Source organism: Mytilus galloprovincialis, chromosome 3 (assembly GCF_965363235.1).
Source record: "Mytilus galloprovincialis chromosome 3, xbMytGall1.hap1.1, whole genome shotgun sequence".
Lineage (NCBI taxonomy): Eukaryota > Metazoa > Mollusca > Bivalvia > Mytilida > Mytilidae > Mytilus > Mytilus galloprovincialis.
The window spans coordinates 36,063,413-36,080,324 of NC_134840.1; the positions used below are offsets into that span (position 1 = coordinate 36,063,413).

General features: G+C 31.9%; 1 protein-coding gene across 3 annotated transcripts in view; it reads right to left on the reverse strand.

The window, feature by feature from the left end:
• Positions 1-2,790: 2,790 nt before the first annotated feature.
• LOC143067824 (uncharacterized) overlaps positions 2,791-16,912 on the reverse strand; it is a 31,105-nt gene continuing 16,983 nt past the window's right edge. For all 3 annotated transcript variants that reach the window (XM_076241389.1, XM_076241390.1, XM_076241392.1), the window contains 8 exons: positions 16,286-16,427; positions 15,398-15,553; positions 14,132-14,322; positions 11,467-11,537; positions 9,045-9,113; positions 8,372-8,566; positions 6,461-6,577; positions 2,791-6,106 (listed from right to left, as the gene is read on the reverse strand). In XM_076241389.1, coding sequence (XP_076097504.1) covers positions 5,906-6,106; positions 6,461-6,577; positions 8,372-8,566; positions 9,045-9,113; positions 11,467-11,537; positions 14,132-14,322; positions 15,398-15,553; positions 16,286-16,427 — 1,142 coding nt within the window. In that variant the 3' untranslated portion in view covers positions 2,791-5,905. The remainder of the gene's footprint in view (positions 6,107-6,460; positions 6,578-8,371; positions 8,567-9,044; positions 9,114-11,466; positions 11,538-14,131; positions 14,323-15,397; positions 15,554-16,285; positions 16,428-16,912) is intronic.

A 16,912-nucleotide genomic window follows, 5' to 3' on the forward strand; every position in this document is an offset into this window, starting at 1 on the left:
ATGAACCGTTCAACCAAAGCTTTTAAAATTTTAATATGTTGTTACTGACAACAAAATGGAGGTCAAGTTCAATAATGACGATTTTGACTTTTACCGTTCAGGAGTTACGGTTCTTGAAAGTTTAAAAAATGTGGTTTCCAGTCGTGTCCGTGCATTTACTCATGAACCTTTCTACCAAAGCTTTTAAAATTTTAATATGTTGTTACTGACAACAAAATGGAGGTCAAGTTCAATAATGATGATTTTGACTTTTACCGTTCAGGAGTTACTGTTCTTGAAAGTTTAAAAAATGTCGTTTCCAGTCGTGTCCGTGCATTTACTCATGAACCTTTCTACCAAAGCTTTTAAAATTTTAATATGTTTTTACTGACAACAAAATGGAGGTCAAGTTCAATAATGACGATTTTGACTTTTACCGTTCAGGAGTTACGGTTCTTGAAAGTTTAAAAAAATGTCGGTTCCAGTCGTGTCTGTGCATCTACTCATGAACCTTTCTACCAAAGCTTTTAAAATTTTAATATATTGTTACTGACAACAAAATGGAGGTCAAGTTCAATAATGACGATTTTGACTTTCACCGTTCAGGAGTTATGGTTCTTGAAAGATCGTAAAATGGCGTTTCCATTCACGTTGTTGCATTTACTAAGGAACCATTCAATCTAAGCTGTTCAAATTTTAATATGTTGATACTGACTACAAAATGGAGGTCAAATTTGATATTGACGATTTTCACTTTCAGAATTCATCAGTTATGGTTCTTGTGATATTGCCAGGACACAAATAAATGTTAATAAATCCGGTTTGCTGTCGTTGTGACAGCCTCTTGTTTAATCTAGATACCCTAATAATGATTGTGGTTAAGTTTGGTTAAATTTGGCCCAGTAGTTTCCGGAGTAGATTTTTGTTAAAGTTTACAAAAATTTACGAAAAATTGGTAAAAAATGCCTATAAAGGGCAATAACTCCTTAAGGGGTCAACTGACCATTTTGGTCATGCGAGTTATTTGTAGATATTACTTTGATTAACATTATTGCTGTTAACAGTTTATCTCTATCCATAATAATATTCAAGATAATAACCGAAAACAGCAAAATTTCCTTAAAATTACCAATTCAGGGGCAGCAACCCAACAACAGGTTGTCTGATTCATCTGAAAATTTCAGGGCAGATAGATCTTGACTTGATAAACAATTTTACCCACAGTCAGATTTGCTCTAAATGCTTTGGTTTCAGAGATATAAGCATCTTGGTTGGTTTGGCGGGTCACCGGACACATTTTTTAAACTAGATACCCCAATAATGATTGTGGCCAAGTATGGTTAAATTTGGACCAGTGTTTCAGAGGAGAAGATTTTTGTAAAAGTTAACGACGACGATGGACCACAACGTCGGACGACAGACGCCAAGTGATGAGAAAAGCTCACTTGGCCCTTTGGGCCAGGTGAGCTAAAAAATGGCAAGTAACACACCTGCAATACACTTGGTAATGTATTCGTAGACAACAACCAGATGCTCCACAGGGCACAGCTTTATATGACCGCAGAGGTCGAAACCCTGAACAGTTGGGGCAAGTATGGACACAACATTTAAGCTTGATACAGCTCTGAATTTGAATTGTGATTCAATAGTTGAGACAACATAGGTTTCTGACACAGAATGAATGTGGTCTACGAACTTAAACTTAAAAACTTTAAAATTTTAAATTGTACATTTACCTATTATGGTCCAATATCCAAAATCTAAATACATGGTTAGATTCAGCATATCATAGAACCCCAAGAATTGAAATTTTGATGAAAATCAAATAATGGTCAATTTTAGACCCTTTAGACCTCAATGCGGACCCAAATATTAAAAATCTAAATACATGATTAATTCACCATATTGAAGAACCCCATATGTTAAATTTTTGTTAAAATCAAACTAAGTTTAATTTTGGACCCTTTGGACCTTAATGTAGACCAATTTGAAAACAGGACCAAAAATTAAGAATCTAAATACACGGTTAGATTTTGCATATCAAAGAACCCCAATAATTCATTTTTTGATGAAATCAAAGTTTAATTTTGGACCCTTTTGGCCCCGAATTCCTAAACTGTTGGGACCAAAACTCCCAAAATCAATCCCAACCTTCCTTTTGTGGTCATTAACCTTGTGTTAATATTTCATAGATTTCTATTTACTTATACTAAAGTTATTGTGCGAAAACCAAGAAAAATGCTTATTTGGGACCTTTTTTTGCCCCTTATTCCTAAACTGCTGGGACCAAAACTCCCAAAATCAATCCCAACCTTTCTTTTGTGGTCATAAACCTTATGTTAAAATTTCATAGATTTCTATTTACTTATACTAAAGTTATTGTGCGAAAACCAAGAAAAATGCTTATTTGGGCCCTTTTTTGCCCCTAATTCCTAAACTATTGGGACCAAAACTCCCAAAATCAATCCCAACCTTCCTTTTATGGTCATAAACCTTGTGTTTAAATTTCAAAGATTTCTATTTACTTATACTAAAGTTATAGTGCGAAAACCAAATGTCTTCGGACGACGACGCCAACGTCATACCAATATACGACCAAAAAAATTTTCAATTTTTGCAGTTGTATAAAAATTAAGGATCGATAACTGTGTTACCAAACCATTTGGCAAATTTGGAAAATTGTTTATGCTCGGCAAGTCTGTCTAGTACACAATTATATCATATTAATATATCTTTGTCTAGAATTAGCAGGTCATAATAGAAACTGTTACAGACACTTATCCATCCATCACAGATAAAAAAAAAAAAATCTTTGTAACTGTTTGTAATAATTAATTTATTTATTTAATAATCAAATTTAACAACATAATTAAACAATGGCATGTAGTCAACACAAATTATTTTTTCATATAAAGCTAAAAGTTCTGAATTGTGAATGCATAAATGAATATTTTAAACAATAGTTTACATCGGTTTCTGTGCAACTAGCACCATATTCAAGATCAATTAATGAACACAATTAGGAATAGAAATGAAATAATAAAAATAAACCAGAGATCTAAATATCTGACTATTTACCGAAAACTAAAAAAGTTTAGTAAAGAAAGGGACTTCATAACTATGTTTATACATATAAATCTGAAATTACTGAACTGATAAATGGTGAATACATTGTAAGGTTCATATATATATATTTGTATCAGAAAAACTACGAACCTAGTAATAGGAAGTTGATTAAAAAAAAAACAAATACAAATATGAATCTCTTTACTAAGCAAACTAAGTTTTTTACAAACTATCTGAAAAATCCCAAGTCTTATTCGACTTTGTATTATACTTTTCATTTTAATTTATGGTGAGAGATATACTTACTTGTATGCTTGTGTAAGAAATGTTTATCAAGCAGTCTGTTTTTATAATCAATTTATGAACTTAAGTTTAAATGAAGGGAAAAAATACAAATGACAATGGAAATAAAAAAGAAACTATTATGCACCATACAAAAAAACAAATATAATTTGAGCAAATGATAATAATATATCAAGTTGACTGGAGTAATCTGAATTGTGACATTCAAACAACAAAGACACCAAGCACTTTTGTCATAACATTTGTATTACCAAGGAATGTTGAATAAATATTATAACATTACAAACAGTGAACCAATGCCTGGTAAATCTTAAATACGATAGAATCCTTAAAGTGGATACCTTGAGGTATGCAGGTTTGTTACAACTGTGTGAAAGTTAAGTTTGAAGGAACTTATTTTTGTGCTAAACTAACTGAATCACAGGGTTAAATACAAAGGACTTTATAAGTTAATTTAATTTATGAGAGTGAAGGGTCAAGTTTACATCCTGCACAAATGCTCAGAAGTATTTATTTCGTATTAGAATTACGCATTTTTCCCTGCACAAATTCAGTTACAACATAACCAAACTGAAATCAGTCAATATTTGGTTATCATGAAATCGACCAATAAACTTAAACATAACACTGGAATTATTAACTTCAGGGACAAATCCAGGGAGGGGGGTTCATGGATGGAACCCCCCTTAATTTTGGACCATCAATGCATTCGAATGGGAACATATAGTTGGAACCCCCCTTTTATAAATGGCTGTATCGGCCTCTGAACTTTAACATAATTGTACTGAAAACATATACATATAAAGTTAGAAGAAAACCAAAATGGGAATTTAAACAAAAATTTCACAAAACATCATTTAAAAATAATAATTGTAACATATCTGATATTTAATTTGATCAAACATTCATCTTTAAAAGAAAAATATTAACCTTAAATTTCAGAAATTCTCACAACAATATCCATGTGAATTTGAGAAGAGTCGTTTCACAAAAACTTGCATGACAATGTTGCAAACATGTGAATTTTTGGCTTATCACTTTGAACAGCAACTTGACTAGCTTATTCTTATTACATTACCATATTTAAAAGAAATATCTGGCAGTATCATAACCTAGGCAGTGTTACCTTTTGCTGGTAAGGTATAAAAATAACTTAATAACCTTCCAAAAACCATAAAACTGATTGGAAGGTTATAAACTCAAATTCTATTGTAACATTTGTGTATTAATGTTAGTTTAAATAGGAGAATCTTAAAATGTCAAGACAGCCAACTCATGCTAACTGAATAAACTGATTAGAATCATAAATTCATACATTTGTTCATCAATTCTACAAAAGGTTAAGTACAGAGATAATAGACTAGTATTGTATTTCAAAATTTGCCAGCATCAATCTGTTATTATGTGCAATTAATTTGCAATTAAAACATGGCTGACTTTATTTAAAAACAAGAATGTGTCCATAGTACACGGATGCCCCACTCCCACTATCATTTTCTATGTTCAGTGGACCGTGAAATTGGGGTCAAAACTTTAATTTGGAATTAAAATTAGAAAGATCATATCATAGGGAACATGTGTACTAAGTTTCAAGTTGATGTAACTTTAACTTCATCAAAAACTACCTTGACCAAAAACTTTAACCTGAACTTTGCACTATCATTTTCTATGTTCAGTGGACAGTGAAATTGGGGTAAAAACTATAATTTGGCATTAAAATTAGAAAGATCATATCATAGGGAACATGTATACTAAGTTTCAAGTTGATTGGACTTCAGCTTCATCAAAAACTACCTCGACCAAAAACTTTAACCGGACGGACGAACGGAGGCACAGACCAGAAAACATAATGCCCCTCTACTATCGTAGGTGGGGCATAAAAATTGTCTGATCTCAATTTTCTCAAATTTGATGGGTCTGATTTTCTCCCATTAATCCAATAGAATGTAACATATTTATTTCAAAACAGTTTTTCCCATCCTTTAAAAGACCATTTATCTAAACAACTATAAAAAGATATGAAGTTTTTACCCTCTAGTCTTCTACAAGATGTTTTTTTAATCATTTTCAGTGCTGCATGTATTGTTACCTGTTTTGACTCATTAATACACCTTCCTACAGTGCTTAAAGTTTGAATACCAAGCAGTGTAATGCACCTGTCTATTTGAGTATAATTGAGACAATATAATATCACATATAAAATACCCAACTATGAACATTATAAATAATGGAAAAACATAGCACCTTATTGCAAAAAATACAATACTGAACTGGCTGCATGGTATAGTATGCGCCACTACACTTACAGCAGGTAATCTAATGTCTGAAAAGTATTCTTGTAGGGAAGTTTTACCATACTTGCTTGTTATCATGATAGCTTTCGACATTTATAGAAAAATCTTTAGATAGTTAATGTCACAGACAAGAACAGTTCTTTGTGAATAGTAGCACTGGATTTAACCTAGTTCTGTCTTGAGTGAAACCTTGCTGTCATAATTTGAGTAATCAGCAATGTTAAACAATGTAATCTTAAAAATTCTCTGTTTAACAATTTCCTTCATGTGTTTCCACCAAAACTCTCCCGCGGACATAACCATAAGAAGATTTTACAATATCTGTTACTTTTTCCTGCGACAGCCCCTGAACATATACAATGATATTTAACTGTTTTAAAGTCTGTCTGTGAAGGTCTCCTAACTTCCATTCTAGTATATAATCCATTCACTACTGAACAATATGCTGACATCACAACTTTTGTCTGAAAAAAAAAAAAAAAATGAATTGTAAATTAATGAGTATAATTGTGAAGGTGACCATTTTTGGATTACAATTGATGGATATGGACTTTTTTTTAAAGATTTTATTACAAAAATCTATTTGCATGAATGTTCCATAACACCAGAAAATGTATTTACAAGTGGTGCACTGATCATCAGAAACATCTACTAATTGGTTGTTTTGGGTTCCATGATCTAATGATTAATTTGCACTATGTGTGTGTCACACAAAGAGATCAATTCTGTTCTTTATTATGTTTTGACAAGTCAAAAAGGTTCATCTTTCTTGTTTGCTTATAAATCATGAATGCTGTAAATAAGACTTAAAAATTTACCTTGAGATCACTATCTAATGGAAACTCATCTGTCTCTGTTTGAGCTTCCTGTATTCGTGATCCTTGGGAATATTCCTGCAGGAAACATGCTGTCAAATTGCCAACACCTTCAGGTCCCTAAAAATTCCACAAAACAATATTTTAAATAAATACTGATCACAAAAAACTATCTTAAAAGCATGTTACAAGCTTATTGCCTGATTAATCAGGATGATTTGTCTAACAGTTTTAATTCAAATCATTTTAAAATAATGTCATAAATCTGATTCTACTTTTCAATATTTCAGGGATATTGTTACTATGGAACACAATTAAATGATAAAACAATGTATTTTATACAGAACAAAACTACCATGAACAAGAATGTGTCCATAGTATACGGATGCCCCACTCGCATCATTTTTGTCGAGCTTGCAACTTTTGTTGCAGAAAGCTCGACATAGGGATAGTGATCCGGCGGCGGCGGCAGCGTTAGCTCACTTCTTAGAAGCTTTATATTTATGAAGGTGGAAGACCTGTATGCTTCATACTTTGTATATAGATGCTTCATGTTACGAAGTTTCCGTCAGTCACATGTCCAATGTCCTTGACCTCATTTTCATGGTTCAGTGACCACTTAAAAAAAAAGTTCAAATTTTTTGTAATGTTAAATTCTCTCTTATTATAAGTAATAGGATAACTATATTTGATATGTGCGTACCTTGCAAGGTCCTCATGTCTGTCAGACAGTTTTCACTTGACCTCGACCTCATTTCATGGATCAATGGTTAAGTTTTGGTGGTCAAGTCCATATCTCGGATATTATAAGCAATAGGGTTAGTATATTCGGTGTATGGAAGGATTGTAAGGTGTACATGTCTAGCGGGCAGATGTCATGTGACCTTGACCTCATTTTCATGGTTCAGTGGTCAAAGTTAAGTTTTTGAGTTTTGGTCTTTTTATCTACTACTATATGCCATAGGTCAACTATATTTGTTGTATGCAAATATTTTATGATCTTTATGTCAGTCGCGCAGGTTTTATTTGACCGTGACCTCATTTTCACGGTTCATTGCACAGTGTTAAGTGTTTGTCTTTTGGTTAATTTTTCTTAAACTATAAGTAATGGGTCAACTATATATGTTGTATAGAAGCATTGTTAGCTGTACATGTCTGCCTGGCATGGTTCATCTAACCTTGACCTCATTTTCAAGGTTCATTGGTCTTTGTTTAGTTATCTTGGTTAATGTTAAGTTTATGTGACAGTTGTAATAAAGCTTAGCTTTATACTTAGGACTATCAACATAATATCAATGATTAGTATAGAAGGCGAGACATTTCAGCGTGTGCACTCTTGTTTATGTTTAGTGGACCGTGAAATTGGGGTAAAAACTATAATTTGGCATTAAAATTAGAAAGATCATATCATAGGTAACATGTATACTAAGTTTCAAGTTGATTGGACTTCAATTTCATCAAAAACTACCTTGACCAAAAACTTTAATCAAAAACTTTAACCAAAAACTTTAACCAGAAACTTGCACTATCATTTTCTGTGTTCAATGGACCGTGAAATTGGGATCAAAACTCTAATTTGGCATTCAATTTAGAAAGATCATATCATAGGGAACATGTGTACTAAGTTTCAAGTGGTTTGGACTTCAACTTCATCAAAAACTACCTTGACCAAAAACTTTAACCTGAAGCAGGACAAACGGATGGATGGACGAACGAACAGACGGACGCACAGACCAGAAAACATAATGCCCCTCTTCTATCAAAGGTGGGGCATAAAAAACTTTTTTAAACATATTTTTCCAGGTTCACATCATCCGATTGTGTTCCTTGACAATCCAATACTTGGGTTCTATGCGTGCCAGCATGTGTAAATTTTGTCAAATTGTCTAAGATTGAACTTAATGAACTTATTACCTGTGGTCCAGGCATTTTGCTGATTATATCTAGTTGATCCTGCACTGTATTGTTTATTGCACTAAGAGTAGATGTAAAGTTCTGAGACACAGATAAAATATTTCCCTGATTTAAAGTCACAGCACTATTTGTTATTTGTATTTTCTTATCCACTGTACTAAAGTTGGATGACACTACTGATTCAAGGTCATATACCTAAAACAGAAATACAAAAATATGTTGCATAGTATAGATTTAAAAATTCATTCAACTGATGTCAAGATTTTAATGGTTATTATTTATTTGTCTCAAAGTGACTGTAAAATTCATTGATTTGCTGTAATATCCAGTTTAATTATCTCCCATGAAATTGACACATTTATCTCCCCTTAACACAATTTTTATCTTATATTTTTGTGAATAAGACACAATGTGTAAATCAAGTACATTATTGTGAAAAAAGAAAATTTTCAGTTTTGTTATGCTTTTGAAAATTTTAAAAAGATATAACACTTTAAACCTAATATTTAACATGTAAAACCTGTAAAATTACCACTTATGAAAACAATGTGTAAAAGTGCATATGTGAATTCTAACCCATTTACAATAGAACCTAAAATAATGTGATCTATCAGTGTAAATTTTATATAAATCTTTATACATGCATACACAAAATACATGGAATTTTACTTACCTTTTCACCCAATCGTGCCAAATGTTCAAATGACAAATTACCAGCCATTAAACTCTCAACTTGCTTTATCTGAAAATTAATAAACATATTGTATTATAAAATAGAAGTGGCTGGGAACCATAAACCGTGAAATAGTAAAATTATCAATGTATAAATAAGATTTAGTTTATACCATGCAGTTTCAAATTAATAATATAATCAGAGTGTCACTTAGCTTTGGTGTTAAAGATAATGTGTTTTAAAAAAATAAGAATCCTAAAGGAACCAACACAATTATTTGGGAAGAAAAAAAGACCATGATGTGATATTTTAAAAGAATACTTAAATAAATGGAATAATAATGAGGGTCACTTTTTTTAATTTATTGCTTCATAATAAAAATAAACAAGAGGCTCTCAAGAGCCTGAATCGCTCACCTTAATTTTTTTGGTTAAATCTCTCATCAATGATTATTTTGGCTTTTCAATTTATTTAAATGTTCTTTGAATCGTCCTATTTTCTTCAAAAGCAAAAAAAAAAAATCATTTTCTCCTATGTTCTATTATAGCCATACGAGCTATGTTTCTTGACATACAAGGAAATAAAATATAAAATTTATACTAGATACTCTGAAACTCATTTAGCCTAAGTTTGGCTGAAATTGATACAGCAGTTTCAAAGGAGAAGATTTTTTAAAGTAAGTCAACATGATGAACAAATTGTGAAAAAAGTCTTTAAAGGGCAATAACTCCTTAAGGAGTCAATTGACAATTTTGGTCAAATTGACTTATTTGTAGATCTTACTTTGCTTAAAATTTTTGCTATAAACAGTTTATCTGTATCTATAATAATATTCAAGATAATAACCAAAAACTGCAAAATTTCTTTAAAATCATCAATTCAGGGGCATTATACCTGAAAAACCAGTTACCCAATTCGGCTGAAAATTTCAGGACAGGTAGACCTTGACCTAATAAATACTTTAACTTCTTGTCTTATTTGCTCTAAATGCTGGAGTTATTGAGATATAAGCCAAAAACTGCATTTTACCCTGTGTTCTATTTTTAGCCATGACGGCCATGTTTTTTGACGAAATAGAAAATAAAACACAAACTTTATTTTATATACCCTACTGATCATTCAGTTGAAGTTTGGTTGAATTTGGTTGAGTAGTTTTAGAGGAGAAGATTTTTTAAAGTTAGCAAATATGATGAACAAATTGTGAAAAATTGTCATTAAAGGACAATAACCCCTTAAGGGGTCAATTGACAATTTTGGTCATATTAACTTATTTGTAGATCTTACTTTGCTGATCATTTTTGCTGCTTACAGTTTATCTTTATCTATAATAATATTCAAGATAATGACCAAAAACTGCAAAATTTCCTTAAAATTACCAATTAAGTGGCAGCAACCCAACAATGGGTTGTTTGATTCATCTGAAAATTCCAGGGCTGATAGATCTTGACCTAATGAACATTTTTACCCCATGTCAGATTTGCTCTAAATGCTTTCGTTTTTGAGATATAAGCCAAAAACTGCATTTTACCCCAATGTTCTATTTTTAGTCATGGCGGCCATATTTTTTCACAAAATGGAAAATAAAACACAATCTTTATTCTAGATATCCTAAGGATCATTCAGCTAAAGTTTGGTTGTAATTGGTTCAGTAGTTTCAGAGGAGAAGATCTTTGAAATAGTTTACGACGACGACGACGACGGACGACGACGGACGCCAAGTGATGGCAAAAGCTCACATTTCCTTTTAGGAAAGGTGAGCTAAAAAAGCACAACATTTTCATCCAGATGTTACCTACCCTTAGAAAGAAAGGTAGAATTAAAATGTGTAGTGTTGTCAAAATGCAAATATTAGGCATAACTGTTTTATTTCATTATTCATGCTATTCACAGTCAGCCTTTATATATCTCAAATTGATAACCTAAACAAGTCCCATAACTGACTGTATATCATCAAGCCTCATCTATCTAACATCAGCCTCAGACTTCTTTTAAACTGATTTTACTGTGCCTATTGCTGTGTGTTTTTTTTTATTCCACATTGGCTAGAAGTATAGGGGGAGGGTTGAGATCTCACAAAACATGTTTAACCCCAATTCATTTTTTAGCCTGTCCCAAGTCAGGTACCTCTTGCATTTTTTTTATTTTGGTTCATTTATATATTTCAGCGTTTAGTGAGATGTCCATTTTGCTGGATTTTTTTTGCTGTGTTGAAGACCCATTGGTGGCCTTCAGCTATTTTCTGCTCTTAGGTTGGGTTGTTGTGACTCTGACACATTCCTCATTTCGATTCTCAATTTTATCAGTAAGTTTTAAAAGCAATATTAAACATCAGCTTGCATTACTCATATATTTAGGACATAACAAAGTTCAACTTTATCAAAATGGGCTCACTTTTCCTTGATTATTCTTAAATAAAACTTACTCTGTTTTGTATATTGTTGTATTTTTCTTTCATTGATGATAATTCACCCTGGAGATTCTGTACTGATGAGTCTAAAAAAAAGAGTAAAAACTTTGTATGGAATGGTTTTATATAATGATAAAGTGTCAGTCAAACATCTTTAAATACTAGGAAACTTAGGATTTGCAAATTTTAATTATGCAAGAAATATTAATACATGTATTAAAAGGTGTAACACCACTAATTCGGGCCCGGCCAGAAAGCACATACTAGAAAGTAGTACATATTTAACACAAAATAAATCCTACGCATGAGTGTAACTTTCAAAATATATAGAATATTTAGGTATTTTTGGCATCAAATGAAAGCTGAAGGACTGGTGATCATTGTAGAACACTTTTGGACTTAAAATTTTGAATATTAAAAAAACTGCACCAAATTTTAAAAAGAGGGTACATTTAGTCTGTTTGTCAGATCTGAAGTACCTGTTTTGGTACATCCGAAGGTCCGGGAACCAGTTCTTACTTATATGCAATTAAAGGTATGTTGATTTTTTCAGTACAAAACACAATAAAGTGTTGCTTTGACATGCAATGATTGCCACTTTATTTGAACTTAAAATGAAAGAGGTGTGCCTGCTTGAAATGGAGGAATTTAACATAGAAAGCAATGGGACCATGAATTAGTGGTGTACTTCCTAATATAGGTGTAACATCACTAATTCAGGCCCGACCAGAAAGCACATACTAGAAAGTAGTACATATTTAACACAAAATAGTTCCTACGCATGAGTGTAACTTTCAAAATATATAGAATATTTAGGTATTTTTGGCATCAAATGAAAGCTAAAGGACTGGTGATCATTGTAGAACACTTTTGGACTTAAAATTTTGAATATTAAAAAAACTGCACCAAATTTTAAAAAGAGGGTACATTTAGTCTGTTTGTCAGATCTGAAGTACCTGCTTTGGTACATCCGAAGGTCCGGGAACCAGTTCTTTCTTATATGCAATTAAAGGTATGTTGATTTTTTTCAGTACAAAACACAATAAAGTGTTGCTTTGACATGCAATGATTGCCACTTTATTTGAACTTAAAATGAAAGAGGTGTGCCTGCTTGAAATGGAGGAATTTAACATAGAAAGCAATGGGACCATGAATTAGTGGTGTACTTCCAAAAGGCTGGACCAAAATTTGCACTTTCCAACTAACATACAATTTAAAGGTGAATTAACACCCTAACAATATAATTAAACTGAATTCTCTAAAAACACATCAAGTATATTGGAAAACAACAGTCATATTCCTGACTTGGTACAGGCATTTCCTTGTAAAGAAAATGATGGATTTAAACTTTTTTTTTTAGCCAACTTAACCTCTCACTTGTATGACAGTCGCATAAAATTCCCTAACAAGCCCTCTCCACACCTATTAGACTTACATTTGTCATAAAATGTATTTGTTAGACATTCTCAGACATGTTTGACACCTTTGAGCTTATTTGGAAATATCACTGAATTCAGTTATTAATAAAACTAGGGATTTTGATAAGTAAAACCTATGAATATTTACTCCAAATGAGCTGGTGGTACGTAGTTTTCATGCTTTAATATCTATTGGACAACAACCTTTAAAAATATCTACAATTGGTTGCCATTGAAGAAAAATTGTCAATAATTCATCAATAACCAGCAGAAGTAAACATGTTTACCACAAAAAGTTCATATTTGATTGACACAGAAAATCTATAACCATGTTAAGTGTCTGCAATGCAAGTATTTCCATATGAAAAGGCAAAAGTCAAAGAATTGATTATGGCGGAGCTTTTCGGGACAGGATATTTCCATTTATTTAACACTACACTTAATTAATTTCTGTTTCTAATGCAATTGATTTGCCATTTCAATCATCTATAATATTATATAACATTAAACAAGATTATGTACTTGCTAGGGACAAGGTGAAGGACATGGATGTGGCTTACAACACACAATCAAAATCAATATCAGACTTAACTGTTGATTAAAATTCTATAACATAAAACGTTGATACAGAGATATGTCTACTGGACCTATTAAAAACCTTTTTAAACTTGTTAATACAGACATTACTTAAATCTCTCTTCCAATACCTAAGTCTTGTCACCACTTATTTGTAGAGGCCAATAATAAATCAGGAAGAATATTTAATTCACCTAAACCAATATGATAGTCTTCTGAATATATAAGTTAAGCCACCAAACACTTAACTTAGTTAAATTTTACTTGTTTTTCATGGTTTTTCTGATAAAAAGGTTTACTGATAACCAAATTGCTAGAAAAATTAAATGAAATTAGTTCAAAACTAAAAGCAATTGTTGATTTCATTGACCAAACAGAAAGATATGAACTATTGGAACTACCTCATCTTCCAATTTCAACAGCAAAAAAACAAAAAAACAAACAGAGAATGATTCACATTGTTTATAGTGGTGCCATTTATGGCATTTTAAGATTGAGGCTAGAACCAGAACAATATAAAAACAATATAAAACTTTAGTATTCCAACAATTATTAAGAAGTTGTGAAGTATAAATATATGAGGTAATCATCAAGAGGACAGCACCCCAACAACACACTGAAATAAACAGAAGTGTCACCCTTACAATTAGTGAATGAACATTAAATCATTGTATAAGTTTCCATACCTGATGAATTTGAGATGATGAGGTATAAACTGATAGAGAGTGAGACACAGGAGATGAAGATCAAAAACACTACAATTATTCTAAGGAGTCTGATCTGGGTCTGTAACATGCTTTCTCTTGTGACTCGGACTTTGTTGTAAATACTGGGTGTTGCATTGATCATGGTATCATACAGTGGATTATATCTTTTCCTGAAATGTACAGAAATAAATGAGCAAAATATAAAAATATCAGTTTTAAAAAAAGTTAATAATCTGTTTGTAAGCAGCTTTTTTAATATTTCCCCCTTCTATATATTATCATAGGCTTTGCAAAGCCTACAATGTGTATTTTTCTACCTTGATTTTTTATCAATGTTGATGAAGAAAGCTATATACCGGTAGTTTTGTTTGTTTGTTATGCTGAAGTGGATTACACTGTGTGCTAGTAACTTTTTTTTATTATTTTTATTCAATACAAGTAATACCAATAAGAAATATGAACAAAAGATGTCTGTTTGTATCAAGTACCCATAAAATGGTCATGTCAGCTACCCATTACGTAACCCCTTAAAATCATTTATCAGTATTACATGCCAAATGACCTTTCTGTTGATAACTAAATAGCCTAAGTTGAAGCCAACTTAATATAAACTAGAGGCTCTCCTGAGCCTGTATTTGAGAGCCTGTATCGCTCACCTGACTCTACTTGGGTTTTTGAAATCATATTGGTCTGTTGTGGAGTTGTCTTATCTCCTTATTTCTATATTTACATCGCTAATATATACATGTTCAGATCAGTGTAACTACAGTAGTGGAAATATTTTAAAGTAGAGGATATGATAAATGTACTGGAAAGTTTCAGATAAAAATTAAAGAGCAGCATTAAATTATTCCCGCTGATGAATATATTTTATCTGTCTAAGGGCAATAACTCCATAACAAATTTTTGCTTCTCTTAATTTTTTTCCTGATAATATAAATATCCTGCAGGAAATGTAGGCATGAGGAGATCAATTACATTTTCATTTTCTGCATAATTTATATTTCCACAGGGAATTATTTACAAACAGTTATTTGGCATTCATTTCTTTAAATTTCTGTAAGGGACAATTCTGGTATAAAGATTTGATATATGCATAAATTTTAAAACAATCTTGCACAGATTGTACATGGGAAAGGGCTTCCAAGACAGGATAGACAGAGAGAGGAAATGAGACCATATTTCTACTACAGAAAAACTTATAACACAACTGTTCCCTAGCATCATATACCATATGACCCTTACCTTTGCTCCTCATCTTTCTGACTCTGACTTCTAACAATATTTGCTGTGTCTCCAGCATCTGAAGGGACATCAGAAATCGTCACGTTGGTACCAGTAGATGACTGATTATCAGATGATGAAGAACATGGTGACATTTGTGGCCCATTGGGTTGTAATCTGGAAGAAAAATAAATAGTTTAATACTTGTATGCAGTAAATCGTTGGTTTGAGTTGTAACTGAGATGATGATGTTTTCTGTTTGTCAACAAATAAAAGGCATAAAGATTACGAGGAATACTACTTTTACAATTGTATTGTTGTAGTCCATGTGACACATTTAGAATCTGATCATGTGCCAGTTCAGGAACAATTTATGACAATCTGACATAACAATATTAATTTGTCAATCAGCAACAGCTGTGATGGTGACAATGTGTTTGCAGTACAAAGTTCATTCAAAAAAGCAAAAATAGAATTGTATGTTGCTCTGGTTTTATATGCTCAGAATATATATGGGCTGAAAGGTTCAAACTGTTTATTTTCGTATTGTTTCACCATTATCAATATGTTTTTCTCATAAATTCCATCATATGTATTTAAAGCTTGCTGTGTTGAATGCCGTACTTTGACCTATAATGGTTTACTTAACAAATTTCTAAGAGTTGTCTCATTGACACTCATACCACATCTTCTTATATCTATATTCACTTTAGGCTCAATTTTATAATATTGACTTAATCTATGCAAAATATGATAGAACTATAGAACTAGACATTCTCATGAAGGCATTAACCTACACTGCAATTTAAGGCAAAATAAGCTACAGTGATCTAATTTTGAAGAGAAAAATTAGGGTAGATTTACCAAGTAACCTTGAAACATTACATATATATTTTATTCATTTAATACCTTGAATGTGGCAGTTCCTCATATTGATGTGATCCATACTCAGCATAATCATAGGTTTTATTTGTACTTATAGGACGAAAGGTTGCATTGGGTGATGGGGTACCAGTCACAGGAGAAAGGGACTGGTCAAGGTCAGACACACCTGAAAAAAATAGGACATTATAATATCGATCAACAGTTATGATTTTATCAAAAATATTTGGACATTAATATTATGTACAGACCACCATGAAGAGATTGAAGAATTTAATTAAAGTTTTGGTTTACAATGTAAGCAAACATCAAATAAGAGAACTTCAATGAATAGCTTTTAAATATAAATAAAAAGATTCTTATAATAGTTGAACAGGACAATATGAAGGACTGCTGGAGTCAAGAAACCTGACATTTAAACCTTTTCTGTGGTTTCAGTAATTGTGTAGGCCTAATCCCCACTGGATAATGGTCAAATTACTATTTAACTTGGCTATTTTACACAAATGTTCTGTACAGGTGTTTCTAATACTGGTAGGATGGTTTAACACCCACTTGCACAGTAGCAGATAATAATTGATAGTATTACAAGTAGTCTATCTGTCAGACATGCAACCTTTGACATTTATGTTGATACTATTGTTAAACATAACC